This window comes from Diadema antillarum, unplaced genomic scaffold (genome assembly GCF_040938485.1).
Source record: "Diadema antillarum isolate AM-2024a unplaced genomic scaffold, OU_Dant_1.0 scf00000042, whole genome shotgun sequence".
NCBI lineage: Eukaryota > Metazoa > Echinodermata > Echinoidea > Diadematoida > Diadematidae > Diadema > Diadema antillarum.
This window is the reverse complement of record NW_027270931.1, coordinates 1,705,328-1,723,764: the sequence shown is the minus strand read 5'-3', so window position 1 is coordinate 1,723,764 and position 18,437 is coordinate 1,705,328. Positions and strand designations below refer to the sequence as shown.

The 18,437-nt window shown below is 37.4% G+C and overlaps 1 protein-coding gene and 3 non-coding genes across 4 annotated transcripts in view; all 4 read right to left on the bottom strand.

Moving 5' to 3' along the window:
• Positions 1-11,068, bottom strand: part of LOC139712911 (uncharacterized) — a 32,304-nt gene extending 21,236 nt beyond the window's left edge. The window contains exons 1-4 of the mRNA XM_071624692.1: positions 11,030-11,068; positions 4,616-4,839; positions 2,962-3,152; positions 2,237-2,470 (exon numbers count right to left, since the gene is read on the bottom strand). Of these exons, the coding sequence (XP_071480793.1) occupies positions 2,237-2,470; positions 2,962-3,152; positions 4,616-4,839; positions 11,030-11,068 (688 nt within the window). The remainder of the gene's footprint in view (positions 1-2,236; positions 2,471-2,961; positions 3,153-4,615; positions 4,840-11,029) is intronic.
• A 4,065-nt stretch (positions 11,069-15,133) lies between these two features.
• On the bottom strand, positions 15,134-15,205 carry Trnae-cuc (transfer RNA glutamic acid (anticodon CUC)). Its single transcript has one exon. It is a non-coding gene; the product is annotated as a tRNA-Glu (tRNA).
• Positions 15,206-16,272: 1,067 nt separating this feature from the next.
• On the bottom strand, positions 16,273-16,344 carry Trnae-cuc (transfer RNA glutamic acid (anticodon CUC)). Its single transcript has one exon. It is a non-coding gene; the product is annotated as a tRNA-Glu (tRNA).
• A 1,140-nt stretch (positions 16,345-17,484) lies between these two features.
• On the bottom strand, positions 17,485-17,558 carry Trnae-cuc (transfer RNA glutamic acid (anticodon CUC)). The gene has a single exon. It is a non-coding gene; the product is annotated as a tRNA-Glu (tRNA).
• Between the last annotated feature and the right edge of the window lie 879 nt (positions 17,559-18,437).

Sequence of the window (18,437 nt, the reverse complement as noted above, 5' to 3'; positions counted from 1 at the left end):
ACGTCATCATACTGGAAATTGTGATTAAAGGCAAAGACTCAAAATCAGCCAAGTTTACGTGTTATGTCTATGGGAGGTGATTTTTTTTTAAACCATGCATTGACTTGACAACGTTTATGCACCTTTACCTCAGTTGATTTTGCTCCATTTCCTCTGAAACTTATGTTGTAGCTGAGACAATAAGCTGCAGTAATCATGCATTTTATTTTTTCAAATCTCCTCATCAGGTTTATAATTTTGCAGCTTAAAACTGAAAATGAGAATGGAATGTGGACGAAACGAGTCCTGGTTTATCTTTTACATACAAGGAAAAGTAGAAATTACGCGGTGCGTAATATATGTCCCCGCCGGAAGTAGCATTTTGTAACAAAATGTGCAATATAGGTAAAAAATCAAGGTCAAAGGTCAAAGAAGTCAAAGGTCAAAATTCTGTGTAGAAGTTTTGAAGCCCTCACCTAGTGCCATCACATAAAGCAAATGGAATCGAAATTGGGTTAGAAATGGCGAAGGAGTAGCATTTTGTAGCCAATGTACAATATAGGTCAAAAATCAAGGTCAAAGGTCAAAGAAGACAAAGGTCAAAATTCTGTGTAGAAGTTTTGAAGCCCTCAACTAGTGCCATCATATACAGCAAACGGAATCGAAATCGGGTTAAAAATGGCGAAGGAGTAGCATTTTGTAGCAAAATGTACAATATAGGTCAAAAAAATCAAGGTCAAAGGTCAAAGAAGTCAAAGGTCAAAATTCTGTGTAGAAGTTTTGAAGCCCTCACCTAGTGCCATCACATAAAGCAAACGGAATCGAAATCGGGTTAGAAATGGCGAAGGAGTAGCATTTTGTAGCAAAATGTACAATACAGGGCAAAAATCAAGGTCAAAGGTCAAAGAAGTCAAAGGTCAAAATTCTGTGTATAAGTTTTGAAGCCCTCACCTAGTGCCATCACATAAAGCAAACGGAATCGAAATCGGGTTAGAAATGGCGAAGGAGTAGCATTTTGTAGCAAAATGTACAATATAGGTCAAAGGTCAAGGTCAAAGGTAACGACTGAAATTCTGTGTAGAAGTTTCAAAGCTCCCATGTAGTGCTATCATATAAAGCAAACAGAATCAAAATTGGCTCATAAATGACAGAGAAGTAGCAAATTGAAGATTTTGATCACACACGGACGCACACACGGACACACGGACGGACGGACGGACGGACGGACGGACGGACGGACACACGGACACACACACGTACGGAGCCCGTTTCATAGTCCCCTGCTCGAACTCGTTCGGCGGGGACAATAAGCTTATGTTCCTCATATTTCCTCGTCAAGACGTATAGCTGAGAGGTTAAAGGCGACGTCTCTGGTGCCAGAGACGTGAGGTTGCACACGTGCGGGTTTGAACCCCACAAGAACACGAAACAAAATACTTCAATCTTTTACCTTTTTTTTTCTTTAACGGAGTAATTACACCTTTGTCCATGTAGAAAGCACGTTCTCATGTAAACGCACCCATACGCGCACACACACACACACACACATACACACACAATATCCATTTGCTTTGTGTTGGAGACCAAATTGCTTCGACTGCTGCAAAATTTTGCAGGCTTATAGGGTTTGTCAAACTTATCATATTATATAATGACGACGAGATGAGACATAGCCCTCTTGGTTATGTAAATAATGGTCAAAGTTCATATTTGAAAATACAAATGTTAAAGTGAAGGTAACTCTTTAAAGACTTTATCGCCATGTTTGATTTCAGTTTTCTTTTTTTACATTTTGAAGACCTATTGGTAAATATTCAGTTACATACGTGTAGCCTGTCTAATCGACTTACTTGCACACGCTGACACATGCATGAAATTTCCACTTGGTTGCATGACAGAAACAATTTGATCTGAATTATGTAGGACTGTATAAAAGAAATGGACTTCACGAATGTTTCTCAATATGACTTCAAGTCGCTATTTAATATCATTTTCGTTGTCGATCACCCATGACCGATATCTGATGACCCCCAGCGTATCGCCTAACTTGTCTTCAGTGTGACGAGTTTCACATCTCATTTTATGTAACTTGTACTGATTTGTATATTATTGATATCTAGTGTCATCTATGTTATGTTTTGCCTGTAATACGTTTATATGCTTCTCTTTTTTTTCTCTCTCTCTCGATGATGAAAATAAATGAAATGATTGACTATGACAAAATAAATATACACAGATGAAAATCCATCATACTCACACAACTCATGTCTCTGTCCATCCGGCTGACTCCGCAGAAACTCTTCCAGGGCGTTGTCCTGTTCTTCCCCACTCTCCTGGCTTGTGGGTCTGTATGTGTTTGCTGCTTCCATCATGGCAAACACATCATGAGACTCACTGTGTGGGACTGTGGACGAAGAGGCGGACTGGGATCGGCCACTCTGTGGTCTGGAGTTGGTTCCAGGTTCATACATGACTGACTTGGAGCCTTTCACTGAAGACAGAAAATCGTGACAAAGTGGGGTTTTTACACTAGATGTCATTATATTTTATTGAGATCATCATTTCATTTTTCATTATTGTCCATCACAACACATTACACTGGAGAATACTGCAAAGTTAACCATGATCTCAAGATCAATTTCAAGAAACCAGCTCTTTTACCTATATCACGGCATACATTAGAGCTCATGAGCTCCCCACTCCCTTCCCTGGTAAAAACAATGGTTTGAATGGGATTTCTTGGACTATAACTCTGTTCATTTAACTCTAACCCCTTTGTGTCACCCTTGTAAAGACAACCCTCCCCCCCCCCCACAAAAAAAAAAAACAACCAGAAAAATACTTGTACATGTAGCTCTAGTGATCATGTAAATTGCAGATGGGAACATTGTCCCCTGAGAAAGGCAATATGATGCACGTAAGCATCACTTGAAAAGGCTGAGAAAAAAACGCAAAGCAAAGAAAAAAAAAATTGTCACAAACCAGCAATGAAAGCTCCCGTCAGTTCTGTGGCTGATTCACTCGCAAGGCCACCCTGGCTTGTCCGTCTCTGGGCCGTGGGGCTTGGGGGCACCTTGCGGCCGCTCCAGGGCCGGCGCGGCCCGCGGGCATCCCTCAGCTTCTGTCGCTCTCCCTGCTGCTTGATTAGGTCAGGAATGGAGGTGTTACTGCCCCTGGAATGGAGATCAAAAATAACATACCAAACCTTTCCAAGTACCACCATGTACGACTCAGATCAGCTGCGGTCACAATGGCAAATCTTTGAGATCTTAATGATCGCGATCTTAAACTTTGCGATCTTTTGCCAGTTAGACTGCAGTTATTGTGTGCAATCACATGAAGTAAACACATTGTGAGCATTATTATTATTCATTTTTCTTCATCAGGTAACTCATTGCCTTCATTGTGTACAAGAATGATGCCAAGCTATTCACTGCAGAGGGAGAAACAAATATGTGACTTTTTTCTCATTGCATCACACCACAACCAGCTTATACACTTAACATGTGTACATGTATCTATTTTTAAACAGAAAGTTAGAAAATAAGTATCAGGTAGTTATATCATATCATACTTTCATGAGTCCTCTTCTGCAGTTGATAAACAACACCTATGGAGATTTTTTTTTTTTTTGTACTTAATCTCAATATTTATTGTGTTCAGAGCATCAAATATTGAACAAATATTGTTTTGGTGATTTTCATTGATTGCAACATTGAGATGTACTTTATGGTAAGTTTCACCAAAATGTGTTCCTTTTTTCCCCCCAATGCTTTAAGAAGAAAAATCATTATCATATCCTAATCTGTACTAAAACCTGTTTAATACTGTACCAGGACAATAACCCCTCAGGGACAATTACAACTCCCCCCTCTCCTTTCTAAATACCAGTTAGTGGTCTAGGATTAGAGCATAAAGATTAGGGTTAGGGTCAGGGCTAGGGTCAGGATTAGGTTCAAGATTAGGATGAGGTTCAGAGTCAGGGGAAAGGTCTGGGGTAATTGTCCAGGGGTAATTGTCTACTAAAGAAAAATACAATAAGCCCACAAAGCTTGTTTAACACCATACTGACTTGCAGCAATTTTAACAAATACTGTATACGCTATATATTTCGCAGGGGTTTTATTTTCGCGAATCTCGCGAGTCGGGAGCTATTCGCGAAATTAACAACACGCGAAAATATTACCTTCCAAAATGAATCCCTTGCCTTATACGAACATTTCAGTACTAGTATACCATGTCACGGCTTACCGAACAGACCATACTGGCTAAGCTTGTTTACGCATGTCCACGTCTACTTACGAATACTCTGCAGAGAGCCAATCCATTATCGCAAGGGGACCACTCGTCAGTTCACTAGCGCGATGGACTTAACCACTTCAAAAATGTTGAATTCTAACTTACTAGTTCGCAGAGTTTGGCAAGTCTTTTTCATGCAGTGTATAACTAGTATCATTCTTATTCGCTAGTAAGTTGAAAATTCACACTTTCTTTGCCACTTCATATTTTCTCTGGTCCCCCAATCGCGAATTTAACCACTCGCGAAAATGTGTGACAGCGGCAATTCGCGAAAATTTATGTACGTGAAAATTATAGCGTATACAGTACACCTCAGCAAAGCAAGACTCTTCCTTACCATGCTGTCTTCTGGATGCTGAGGGCAGACAGGGGTGGCTTCGTTTCCAGCTCTGTGTATGGCGACGCCTTCACCACCTTGCCCCTAGACGATGTGGGTGGGGTAGAACTGGACGGGACCCACACCGACTGGACATTGTAAGAGCTGGCCGGCTTCATGCTGGTCACTGACGACTGGATCTCCTCAAGCTTGGCCAGGGCAGCGGCACTAGGCTCCAGCCAGTACTAGTTATCGGTGGATAAAATTACAGGCAAATGAAAGTATATAAAATTGGGTAAAATTTGGTAATAAACAATACAGTGGACTCCAGCGGTGTTATAACGAACTCCTCAGGACCGACAGTTTTCTTTTGATGTAAGTGAACAAATAAACAATAAGAATATACATAGAGCCGATAATGTTGCAGCCTGAATTTTTTTTCATTGTAACCAGAATTTCAGTATAACCATGTTCATTATAACAGGAGTGCACTGCAGAATCTACTTTGAATGAAATTTTTAGAAAAGCACAAACTATGTTTTACATGGTTGATTATGCGCCAATATGTGACCGTGCATCACAAAACAAGCAAAAAGTTGCACCCCTTGATTTTATGCGAGAACTCAAAAAAGGTGAAACAGGTCAACAGAGTCAATTTGAGTTTTCCATATTTTCTGAAAGAGCTATTCTTCTTCTACATTATTCTTAAGTTTGGGATCATAAATTGAATAGGAAAGTGGGTTTTCAGCAGTTTTTCAAGTCAACAACCGCTTTTTTGGTAGAGTAGTGTGATCAGGTTTTTCTTCGAGGCCCCTTTTCATTTCTTGAAAATCTTTTGCACACTCTTCACTTTTAACTCTCATAACTTTTGACAGGATGATGCTACTGCTTTGACAGTTGACATTTATCATGAACAGAATGTGTTAATAAATACAGCATGCTTGATTTCAGCTTAATCTCATAATCCCTTCATTGTTGTTGCTGCAGTGGTTACAATCATGTTTTATGCCCCATTCATGGCACAGGTAGCACAGCTATGTAAAGCTAAAGCACTTGAATAAACCCTGTACTTCACATCCTCTTTACTCAGTTCAAACTTTTCCAGAGTGTGTGCTTTCTTTCTAGTATAACATATGTTAGGAGAATCCATTATACATCATTTCAAAGCTAATAGACTAGAGAGTCTGCTCTTTCAGAATCTGCCCTTAACTAAAATTTAAAAATCCATGTCTGGCGACTTTTTGTTGGTTTTGCGGTGCAAGGTCAGATCTATAGTACAAAATAGTAAGCAAATAATCAACGTTGGTGGAGGTGATGGGACAAACTATCACTTCCGAGGCGATCTGGATGTAGCTATCTTTCCGAAGCGCAGCTGAGGAAAGATAGCGTACACACTCAGATCGCCAAGGAAGTGATAGTTGGGCAATTCCGCGGTAACGGAATTACAAATCAGAGAATTTTGGCTCATATTCTTTCACCCTGTATACGGGATTGATTACTTTGCCTTCTCTTGATACATTTAAAAGATGCAGAGGTACGCACACTATCACCCCAAATACAAATTTGTTAAATGTCATCACTTGGGTGGTTACAAAGGAGGTCTATGTGCGATGGTAACGGAATTACCAGAAAATTTAGTCACAACTTCAACTCTGACTTTGGGAGTTGTTTCTCTGAAATCTATAACACATACACTGTAGGTTGTTGTCTGATTTCATCTTTGATTGTGTCAACTTCAATATAGTTGTATTGTTTTTCAAATATTTCATCACATTTTCCAAGCAGCAGGCTTTTTCCCTGTAAAGTCAGTGGTAATGGAATTACACAAATGGTAACGGAATTACGCCTTCTGAAATACACTGGAAAAAATACACATTCTTGGTACTCATGTATTCTGAAATGTCTTGATAAAGATTGTTTATGCCTTTAGCTATAATATAACCACTAAATAAGTACTCTCTAGCCTTTGACCTTGAACTGCTACAAGTGTATAGGTGCCAAATGAGTTTTTATTTTAAAAAAAACATAAAATGTTCATGCTAACGACCGTGATTTGAAGTTGTAACTATGTCAATCAAGATCTCGTAACTTCTAAGTACCACATCCATCAAAATTTGTCTACTTTCAAGTTAAGAATTTCACACTCTGCAGGTAAATGACATCTAAGACACATGGTAACGGAATTACGCTAGAATAGCCCTACACAAGTACAATTCTATAAATCCAGTCAACAATACTCAAATTTTCTTGTATTTCTTTTGTTGATATCATGCAAGACAGATTTCTCTGTTTTCTTCTTCCTAAATATGCCAATAATTGACAATATGTGTGAATTACTTACAAGTATTGTACATAAATATTATGCGCACATGCATAAGAAAATAATAAAAACCTGTCCGGATTGACAATGAATTTAAATCTAAATCATAAAGTGCCAATTTACAGTGCAAGAGCACAGTGTGCAGCCCCATCATTGAACACAATGTTTAATGTTAAGGATGAACACTAAGGATGCTTGAAACTTTTAATTTGTTAAGTGAAAAGATGCTGTTGTGGTTCAATGACAAATACAACAAATTACAATTCAATCGTAAATTGAAAAGAAAATTTTCTTATGATTATGGTACTGCACCAGTGCTTAATCATTATCATCTATATGTTGTGGCATATATTAATCACTAAAAACTTGTGACATTTTACTAATAGCTGAAGTTGCCCCCTGGTAATAGTGGTATATACAGTAATGTAGTGCACAATTTGATAATTCCCTCACAGTGTAAGTCCTACTTAAGCCCACCAAAATAAAATGAACTAGACTAAAAGGAAATAGAAAACAGCAAAATAACTTTAACAAACTACAACTTTTTGAACCATAAGAGTGAGTCCACCAAATTCTGTTAATACATAGAAAGGTAAGAGGGCCTCTTTTATCCATCTGCAGCTCACTGTGTTAGAGTTAGATTAATCAACCTATGAATAATGTTGGTATTTACTTCTGACCACACAAAATTTCCAAATGACGTCTTCAGAAACATAATCATCATGACTTGGCCTATACATTTCTTACAAGTTTCCTGTCTCTGTCTTTCTTCTTTGACTTTGTCTATTTTCTCATCCTGAGTGTTGCCACATATATTTACTCACAAGAAGTGTGCATCTTCTCTTTTGCAGTAAGTTGTATTTTGACTGCCTGAAAGCAAATTATATAATACACTGTAATGGCACTTGTATGAAAGTAAACTGGATTGTAAAGCAAATGGTAACATGAAGAGTAAAGGTAGAAGCAGAAGCCCATTGACTTTAATATCTAAAATATTCTTAGGACGGGAAGTATAGGCCTAAATGTTACATTTTAGAGCTGTATCGCAATTACTGACTGGGTAAATGTTCATCACAAATGGTGTTTTTGTTTTTATTCCTTTTAAAAAGAAAGGATTAAAGAACAAATTTCAATGGGTAGCAGATGCTCTGTATCAAATAGGTGTGAAAATCAAAATACATGTCTCTGTGGAGGAAAGATCTGCGAAACAGATGAAAGAAGGTCATAGTCATACACTTTAACCATTAAAGATAAAGCACTTGAGGATGAAAACAGGACATGTTCAATAAAAGGTCAAACTATCGACTTGGTGATAATAAAGCCTTTAGCATACGGAAAGATCAAAGGTGTCACATTCAGTGGGCATCCCGTTTCAAGTAATGACTTCTATCACATTGTGTATGATCCTTAAACTCTTAAATTCTTGATCTTTCCTCACAAAAATTATCCTGTTAATTTCTCTCTGTCAGGAGCAGTGCTCTCTTTTCCTTTTAAAGACATTTTATGTCCTTCTTCTTCTTCCTAACCTTTGTTCAATTTATGCTGCATCACACCCATTCCATAGTCCCTCATCACTATGCTTAGATTTTGTATGAAACCATGAGACTTTTTAGCAAGAAAATATACATTGATATCTCAGAATTCAGTATGATTTTTAACATTTGAGAATGAGTAACTGTAGGAAACCTTTAATATAAAGTTATCAGTTAGCACAGTCTCTATGTAGTTCTTGTACAAATGTATGAGAAAAGGTGAAAGAAGGGAGGAGACTTTCCTCAGCACAAGAAGTCTTGTCAAGCATGTACCCTGATGTTAGGACTCACTGTCAGAGGCATCCAGCTAAGTACTGTATGCTGAGTCATGTCAGTGTATCATACCATACACATATTTCAACTTTCACTCCTTTACTGCCAATCACTAACACTGTTAAGCTCAATATTAATGCCCTGAAGCTATTTCATGAACAGTTCACATACATATTGGCACAAAAGCAGGATATGTCATTCTCTTCCATACTAGATGTGCGTGTAATTCCGTTACCATGTAATTCCGTTACCACAATTACAGAAGAACTGAAGGAGATATTTCACAAAATGTTTTGTGACTTTTCAGGGAGTCACATGTAGAGAAAAAATTTACAAGGGGAGAATAAATCAGTGATTAGTTTGTTCAGGAGAAAACTTTTTTCAATTTTATGGTAACGGAATTACGTCAATTTGTCAGTAGATTTTGAAAATTTCTCCAAAAAATATCATAATGAGAGTGACTGAATGCTTCATTAAATGTGATTGTTGAAGCATAGGAAGAAAGATGTGGAAGTATGGATAAAGCAGAGAGATATTTAAGTTGTTTCATTTTAAATTTTCATTTAATATTGTAAAATTTTAGATGAATACAATAAATAGTCTTCCAACTTTAGAAGTGTGTACAACAAAAACGAGGAAAGTTATTGGAAAAGGGTTTTTTGTTTCCGTAAATACAACAATCCGTCTGTACGGGAAACTTTAATTTCTGAGCATTTACTTGACTTTGAATTTTGCTGTTTTTGCCCTTCCCATACGGAATTGCCCAGTTTGTCTCATTGCCTGAAACTAAAAGTTGATTATTTGCTTTATATTCCACATCTGGGGTCCTAGAAATTCATTTTATTCCACATCTACAACCATTTTTGCTGTCTTTAGGTATCCTTAGGGCTTAGGCTACGTGTGCGAGTAGCAATGACAAAACAATGAATTTGCTGCGTGCACCGCGCGGCACCGAACTGAAAGTGCGTTGCACTGTGTACTATCAAGTGACTTAGGTCACATGTTAGTCCACAGTGCAACACACTTTTATTTCGTGCATACTCATCTTGCGTTAGGACTGTGTGGAATGTGTGGGGATCAGCGAAACAAAAGGGACTATCAACAAAGAGTGTAACAAACTTTTGTTCTCAGGTGATGTGATGGGCAAAAGTACTCTTCATCACATGATCAGCTCTGGACCAATCAAGGCAATCCTATTGCAACATTCTTAGTATGTGGAATGTAATAGAAGATATCTACAGTGTAGAAACAAAGTAAAAGAAATTGACAAACACATTTGTGGATTCCTTGGACATACACACCTGCAACTGCCTTGCTTTGCAGCACTCAGCTCAATGGAACACTCTCCATCAACATCATAGGCTTTTCTGCTACATAAATTCATTAGGCTGCGTTCACATAGAAGTATACTATTCGGGTATTCGGGCTCGTTTTTCGAGGGCACGCGAATAGCTTGAATCGAACGATAGGATTTCCTCACACCGGTTCACATAAGAGGGCACTATTTGAAAGTATCGAATAGCTGCGAAAAGTATAGCAGATAGCAAAGTGGGAATCGAGCTTGTTCGATTTTCTTGCAGCGCATACCGTCTCTTGTTTATGAAATAATGACACTTTTGGTCTGGATTTGCCCTTTAGCAAAAATAAGCATGTAGACTGACATTTTGATGCAGTTTAGAAATTGTTAATAAGATTTTTTGCTGGGATGTAGGAGGAAGAAATCCTCACTGCATGGGATGGTGAGTTGACGGTGCGGGTGATGGTGTATTCGGTGCTCGAATAGCGAATAGCGAATACCGAATAGCGAATACCGAATACTTCTATGTGAACGCAGCCTTACAGAATGAAACCTGAACCGGACTATTTTGTTGTCATTTATTTGATTTACCCTGTCCCCATTATGCAAAAATCTAGTGTCATACCAAACTGTTAGGTGTTTATGTCAGGTTCAATTGTCAATAGTGTAAATTATACTGGCTTGAACCAGCTGAACGGCCGCCTTTACCGAGTTTGCCTGAACAGTAGTAGGCATATTATATCAAATAGAGCATGTACTGCCATTACCGGTAGTCGGTACTGCACTTTCCCGAGCTGCTTCAAGAGAGCACCGGCCGCCACGAAGAGCAGCCCCGGAGGCCCCGTGCACACCTGAGAGCCACAGTCCGTCAACGGTTATCGCTTTTCTACCCGTGTCGTACTCAGTTTGCACGAATGTTACGAAGGGGCGCCGCGGCGCCGCGGCGCCGGGGCGAGGGAACAATCGCTCAAAACAGCTCAAACTGTAATCAGTCTGGATAAATAATTTCTCACCTTCGCATCCTCTCGAAATCTTGAATTCTTCTTGCTCATCTTTCCGCTATGCTGAGGTGGACAACTTTTCGATGATCATTTTTTAGACGATGGAAGAGTCCATGAACACTCCATTATCAATCCAGTATCAGCTACTTTATATTTCATCCTACCCAGCAAACTGAAAAAAGAACTGTAAACACGCTGAAAGGAACTGCAAGGAGAACTACGATATGATAATATTAGATGTAAAATCGGATAAACTATTTTCCATCAAACTTCTTCTACCTAGAAATATATTGATTTTCAGTTGACAACAGTAGGTCAAATATGAATACATAAATATATACATGTACTGGATATTACTTGACGAGATATTTCCTTTGGTAAACCGTCGAAAGGAGTGTGATAGTGTCACGTTATAACGGTGGTTGACAGACATAACAATAATGCCATATAATACGGTAAAGAAAATGAGAAAAAAATATTATCTGCAAAATGCTCTATTTCACAATATACTGCGTAAAATAAGTTAGGCCTGTAAATATGCACCTTTTCATGATGCGATGCCATTTACCAAGAGTTTGGTAACCGAATACATGCTGTCTAGGATAGTCAATATAAAGCATTTCAAAGTTTCAAGCGTCAACTAATGACACACATTGGCAACTGCTCTTCTTCTGTTTAAAGCTTGCTCCATTTTCACATTTTACTGGCATTAACATTGTCTGTCTTGAAAAAATACTGTCATCATCTTCCCCCACCCCACCCTGCTTCTCCTCTGGTATAGTCATTATCATCACCTCCTTTAGAAGACAAGGCTATAATAGTCATTATCAAGACATTTAGTGAGTCTCAACTATTTCTGTTCGATGACTGTTTCTAATCATTTTCATTTCATTTTATTTTTATTTTTTGCTTTGATGATTAGTTGATAACATGCGAATGATTGAAAATTAATATTCACAAGTCATGAACTAAGGGATTTGATTGTTAATTACTTCAATTTTGTATCAAAATCAAATTTATGTCAACAATGACCTGAAATGTGCGTGGTATCGGACATACAAGTAACACAAACTTTAAACTAATATTCTATGCTCCTAAGCGGTACTTAGATCGTTGCGAAGTTACGCGACGCTGCGCCGCAGTGAGGGTGACTGGTAGTCTAGTAATCTCGAATCTCATACCCGCTTGTGCACTTTTTGATGTTCAAGCAAGCGGACACCACAATCTAAGTGCTAGTATTTTGTGTGTTATATTTGTATTCTCTTTCATAGCAGGTCACTGTGTCTGAGGGTCACTAACTTGAAGGAAATCCAACGCCCAATAAAGTCAACGTCAAAAGTTGATAGTGGGAGAATACACTAGTAAAGCAAGTACAGTACGTGTACAAAAGTACAACTAGCGTGTGACAGCATTTCCCTCTGTGGGCAGACAAAGATGTTGTGTCAACATGATCAATGAAATGCAAGGTTAGAGTATTGGTGTTGAGTTGATTGAACCAGTGTTGAACATTAACCTTTGTATGGAGCATTCAAATGATGCATGTGTTTATCAGGTACCTCTCTGAATGAGGACAATGCTTTCTTGCGCCTGTTCGTTAATTGTGCCTCCTAGCATTTTCTTCTGTTTATTTCTGTGGACGTTGTTATTAAAAAAAAAAGGTTTTTATTATATAGGTAACTAAATCATTTCGGGTGTGTTAATTAAGCTCCAAGCATGTTCTTCATTGTCGGTTGGTTTGTTTACTACTACTACTACTACTACTACTACTACTACTACTACTACTACTACTTCTACCACTACTATTACTACTACTACCACTACCACTACTAGTACTACTACTACTACTACTACTACTACTACTACTACTACTGCTACTACTATACTATACTACTACTACTACTACTACTACTACTACTGCTACTACTACTACTACTACTTCTTCTTCTTCTTCTTCTTCTTCTTCTCCTTCTTCTTCTTCTTCTTCTTCTTCTTCTTCTACTTCTTCTTTTTCCTCTTCTTCTTTTTCAAGAAGATATTGGGCAAAATCCAGAAAACCAGTAAGCAATGTGTTTGATAATCTATCACGTATCGATCAAATCTGACTCTGGTTTCTGTTTCTGTTTTTGAATTTAGTATGTTTCTTTTGTTATCATAGTAAAGTCCTTTGGAGATTTTCGAGACAATTTATTATCTACACTTTGCCAAAGGTTATGACCGATAAACAGAAGAATATTGATCATGAGATTGTGCAGTTTTATATGGGAATTGTTCACTACTTGTACTTGTGTCTAGTGTGAGTGGAGTTCTCTGTTTACAGACGTTTGTTTCTGGGGGATTAGACGGAATCATTCAAAAAAGAAGGGCACATTAATAACATGAATTATTAATATTGATCAAAGTGGAACAAAGGAAAAATGTATTGATGCTTAGTACTATTATGGGGAAAAGAATAGAGGCTGACGTGAATTGGAAGTGACCTCGGTTTATTTCTTTTCTATATTCTTGATTGTTGGGTCTCTCTCTCTCTCTCTCTCTCTCTCTCTCTGTCGAAAGGCCTATATTATGACCTTTGTCGAGTGCATGTACGCGTGATTGTAATATAACTCTATAATATTATGTGATTAAGTGTTAGTATTTTGTTTTCTGCATCTTACAGGATCTATATTAAACTGCAAACAATAGGCAGGGCTCGACACTAACGGTGGCCCGGTGGCCCGGGGCCACCAAATTTCAAAAAAGGGCAAATTTGGTGGCCCGCCTCGGGCCACCAAAATATTTTGAAAAGTATGTCAATAAATTCGTAACTTTTTGCGCCGGAAATTAGCAGTTAAATTTGTTCAAAGAATGGATGAAAAGGACTGAATGAATGCCTGAGAGTGAGTGTTGCGAGTTTGTTGAAGTTTATTTATGAGTAGATATGTCCAACTTCTAATTCTTACTATCATAAATCTTAAATATTTGACTCATGAAAAAAAGGACTTTTAATGTTTTTTATTGTTGTTTTTTTCGGGACACCAAATTTTTCTCTCGGGCCACCAAAAATTTGAAATTTAGGATTTCGGTGGCCCCATCGGGCCACCAAACAAAAAAGTTAGTGTCGAGCCATGCAATAGGCCTATGTATATATCGATCCGTGTAGATATACATATAATATTATATAGATAAATATATGGATGGATACAACATATTTGATAAAAGTGTAAATGCACGAAGAAACATCGATGTGATACTCAACAAAGCTGAATATTAAGATAACATAACATACACGTTCACACAGTCATATACGTAAAGGGCGAACATACTAGCAGTTTATTCCATGCAGTTTCAAACACATTCTTATTCTTCTGCGCCTCTCATTTTTTTAACTACATTTTAAATGAAAAAAGGAGAACAAAAAAGGAAAACAGAACACATGTCCCAAGCATGCAGGAATCGAACCCAGGCCAAAGAAGGAAAAAGAAGGAAAGACAGATATTCTATAGGGCCTACTAACAAAGATGTACCTCATTTTTATACACATTATTATGTAGAATATGTTCCTCTTAAAATGAAATATGTTTCTCTTCATGAATAAAGCACAGACCTATAGATAGAAAGATGGACAAGTGATAAAAAAATGAAGAAAGGAAATAAGAGCCAACAGGTGAATTAATCAATATAACATGCCTAAATTGAAGGTTCTCTAAAAAAAATCGAGTGAAAATATTCACTCTTGAAGGAGTGAATACAAAAAATAGTGAATTTAGAGTGAAATTGGAGTGAATTTTGAGTGAACACGTTCATTTTCACTCGTTTTAGAGTGACCTCAGGGATCACTCCATAATCTTCGAGTGATTACTGAAGTCACTCCAAAACGAGTGAAAATGAACGTTTTCACTCAAAATTCACTCCAATTTCACTCCAAATTCACTCTTTTTTGTATTCACTTCTTCAGGAGTGAATGTTTTCACTCGATTTTTTTTAAAGAGAGATAGGCAGAATATATTAGAGCCTCTGAGAATTTCCTTCAATAATCTGAATTTCACAGCCATTGACAGCAGAAAAAAAAAAGAGAAAACCGGGAAGTCAAAGCGAATTACCGTAAATATACAGAAAAAGAAAAAAAAAATACAGTGCTTCCCACACCGGGAATCGAACCCGGGCCACGGCGGTGAGAGCGCCGGATCCTAACCACTAGACCATATGGGATTTCGCGGGAACTATCGGGAAGGCGAAATAATTTTTTCTTCTTCTTCTTTTCTCGGTGACCTCATCACTCGTTGATAAAATAGCAGAGCGTACACGGAGTTGAGAGCTGGTCCAAGCCAACAGGAAATGAATCACTGAGGAAGAATTTCAAGCGGCTTATCACGTGACATGAGGTCAATTACACAGCTGAATAACAAAGACCATGAATACACAGAGCATGACTTTTATGTACGTCCGATGACATCTCTGTACTCTTCTTTCACCTAATCAGTCCAAAGACGACAAGACGTGCTCCATTCATCAGCTTACAGTTGCGCATCCATCTCGCGTTTACATTACACAGTGCTTTTCAATGTTATAAAGGTCTCTATGTTCACTTTTTCTCTTGTTGAATCAGCTCCCATTTAAAAAAATCTGAAAACTTCTAAAATACTCCAATACTGATTCGCTCAATTACGTATACTCATCCATTATATACTTTATAGCTATCAAAACGCTGTGAAACCAATTTGCGAAGGGCCACGTGTACATCCATGACCAACTGTCATGATAACGTCATTGTCGTCATTAACGTCATTTGACTATACCATTAAAACCCTCTTTGTATGTGCATGCTATCATCAACGAAATGCCTGGTCTACCAGTTGGGGAATTTCTTGCATATACGTTCTCAAATGCAGAATGAGTGAGCCACAAATATTAATGCTCTCCGGGTTATGCAATTATTACCAATTAAAGCCCTTTAATGTAAAACCTTTAGGCGTAGGAATTGTTTGTCTTTTACTATATAACTGTGATTAAATAGCTCACCGAAAGGGCAAGTCAGTAAAATAATGAAACATGTAGCCTAGTATAATTGTCTTAATACTAAGTAGAAGGTCACTAAGAATAATAATGATAATATTGATGTTGATGATAGTCGATAATGATGAAAATGATAATAGTAATAATAATGATAATGATTCTAATTACAAAAACATCGATAATCATAATAACAACATAATTCATAAATGTGGTAAAACAAAAGGAAGAAAAAGTAAAAAAAAGAAAAGAAAATAAAGTTGTGTTTCCCACACCGGGAATCGAACCCGGGCCACGGCGGTGAGAGCGCCGGATCCTAACCACTAGACCATATGGATTGCACACATTTGTCGTTGAACTTGGCCGAATCATTGTCTAATAATAATACACTGAGCTTGCGGGATGGGACTTGCTGCAGTAAGCGTTGCGCAATTAATCTCTGCTTTCAAGCATCGCCTGCATGCATTACGTAGAGCGTGGATCACATCATGTCAGGTAAAGTATCCGTGTTGCTAGACTGAGAATGATAGTTTTCTTGGTCCTCTTCGGACTACCATAATGTATACTGATCACGAAGTACATCTCTGGTTTGGTTTCATTTTTAGTCGAGTAAACCGACTCGCAAGTTTTGTTGATGTTATAAGCACACTACATTACACATGATATATATATATTTCTTTGCTTTTCTTTTTTCATCGGCAGTCTGAAATTCAGATATAATGATGATATTCCTATATACTGCTAAAATTCACACATATTGTATCACTGGAAGAATACATGGGCCATTGGTGACTGGACCATTCGTGTGGAGAGTTATTACTATAATTGATACTAGATCAGGTCTTGGGTTGGATACTCATTACGTTGGAAGAAATATTTATTATGTGCTTTGCTTTCAGAGAGAGAGAGAGAGAGAGAGAGAGAGAGATACTAGAAACAATTCTTTTCGCTAGACTTTGCCATTGCATGATGATTAAATCATAATGTTTCTTTCCATGTTATATGATTGACCAATACAAAAATGCATTAGAAAAGATATTCAAACAGCAGAACATCGGTTAAATGTATTGGTCTCGTCTCATCTGATCTAACTCTACAACTAACAAAGAGCCGCTATGTGCCGCGAAAGAAGGGGGGGGGGGGTGAGAGGGGACCTTATACCATTCCTCGGAGTACAATGAATCTCATGCGTTTCCCACTTTATTCGGAACTTGTTTGTTAATTCTTGTTTATTCTTCTGTGATGCTTGTAAGCCTTAAAAGTGGGTGCTATTCAATAAGGGGAAAAGAAGGAAAGACAGATATTAGGGCCTATACTAAAAGATAAACTACATTTTTTTATATACACATAGAATATGTTCTTCTTAAAAATACATAATCACATGTTCTCTTAAAGTGAAATGTATTTCTCTTCATGAATAAAGCACAGACCTATAGATAGAAAGATGGACAAGTGATTAAAAAAAAAAAATATAGTGCTTCCCACACCGGGAATCGAACCCGGGCCACGGCGGTGAGAGCGCGCCGGATCCTAACCACTAGACCATATGGGATCTCACATGACATGACAGATAACAAATTTGCTTATTGAACTGTGGATGTCTTTTACAAGAGAAGCACGCAGGAGTCTTGCACATTTACAAATCGGCTCTGTATGTATACAGTACGTATAATATAGCGCTTGTCATAGCTCTGTAAATAGACTGTGTAGAACCCAATGATTAAAAAGAAGCTATATTTTTTTCTTTTATAAACTAAGAGAAATGTATAGATGCTAATAAAATTCTCACTTAAATACACTCAGCAAAAAAGAAAAGAAAAGAAAAGAAAGTAAACACTTTTTCGAGTTCATATATTTCATAGAAGATTTTGATGAAAATATTATATACCACATTAAAAGTAATTTACTTGGCTATCAAGTTAGTATGTTAATTCAAAAGGAAACTTTACGCATGAGTTAACACATTTATTATTGCCCGCCAAGGCACAAAAGTAAAAATTGCAAAATTTGACAAGTCGTCTTTCATTTGGCAACGCCATTCAAGATAACAATGACAACAAAAAGCCAGTTAACACAATGAGAGACATGAATGAAATAGCAAAAACAAGTTTTGTTCTCTTTATCTCTTTGTAACATCAAACAAGAACAAAATGGGAAACTTAAGGGGGAAATAAGAATTTTCTGTCAGCTTAAACTTTAAACGACATAGGGAGTAATGGCATGCATAGAGATGATTAATAAACAGAATTTCTTTATTTCATTCTTTTTATTTAGTAATTTAAGGATTTATGAGATAAATCTAAGAAACAAATATTATCTACAATTTTCCTAATTTGAAAACAAATTTAAATTTCTACCATTTTTGTTAATATTGCTTCTTCCCTTATTTCATTTGAAATTTGGGTTTGACCAAAGATTCTTAATTTTCTCC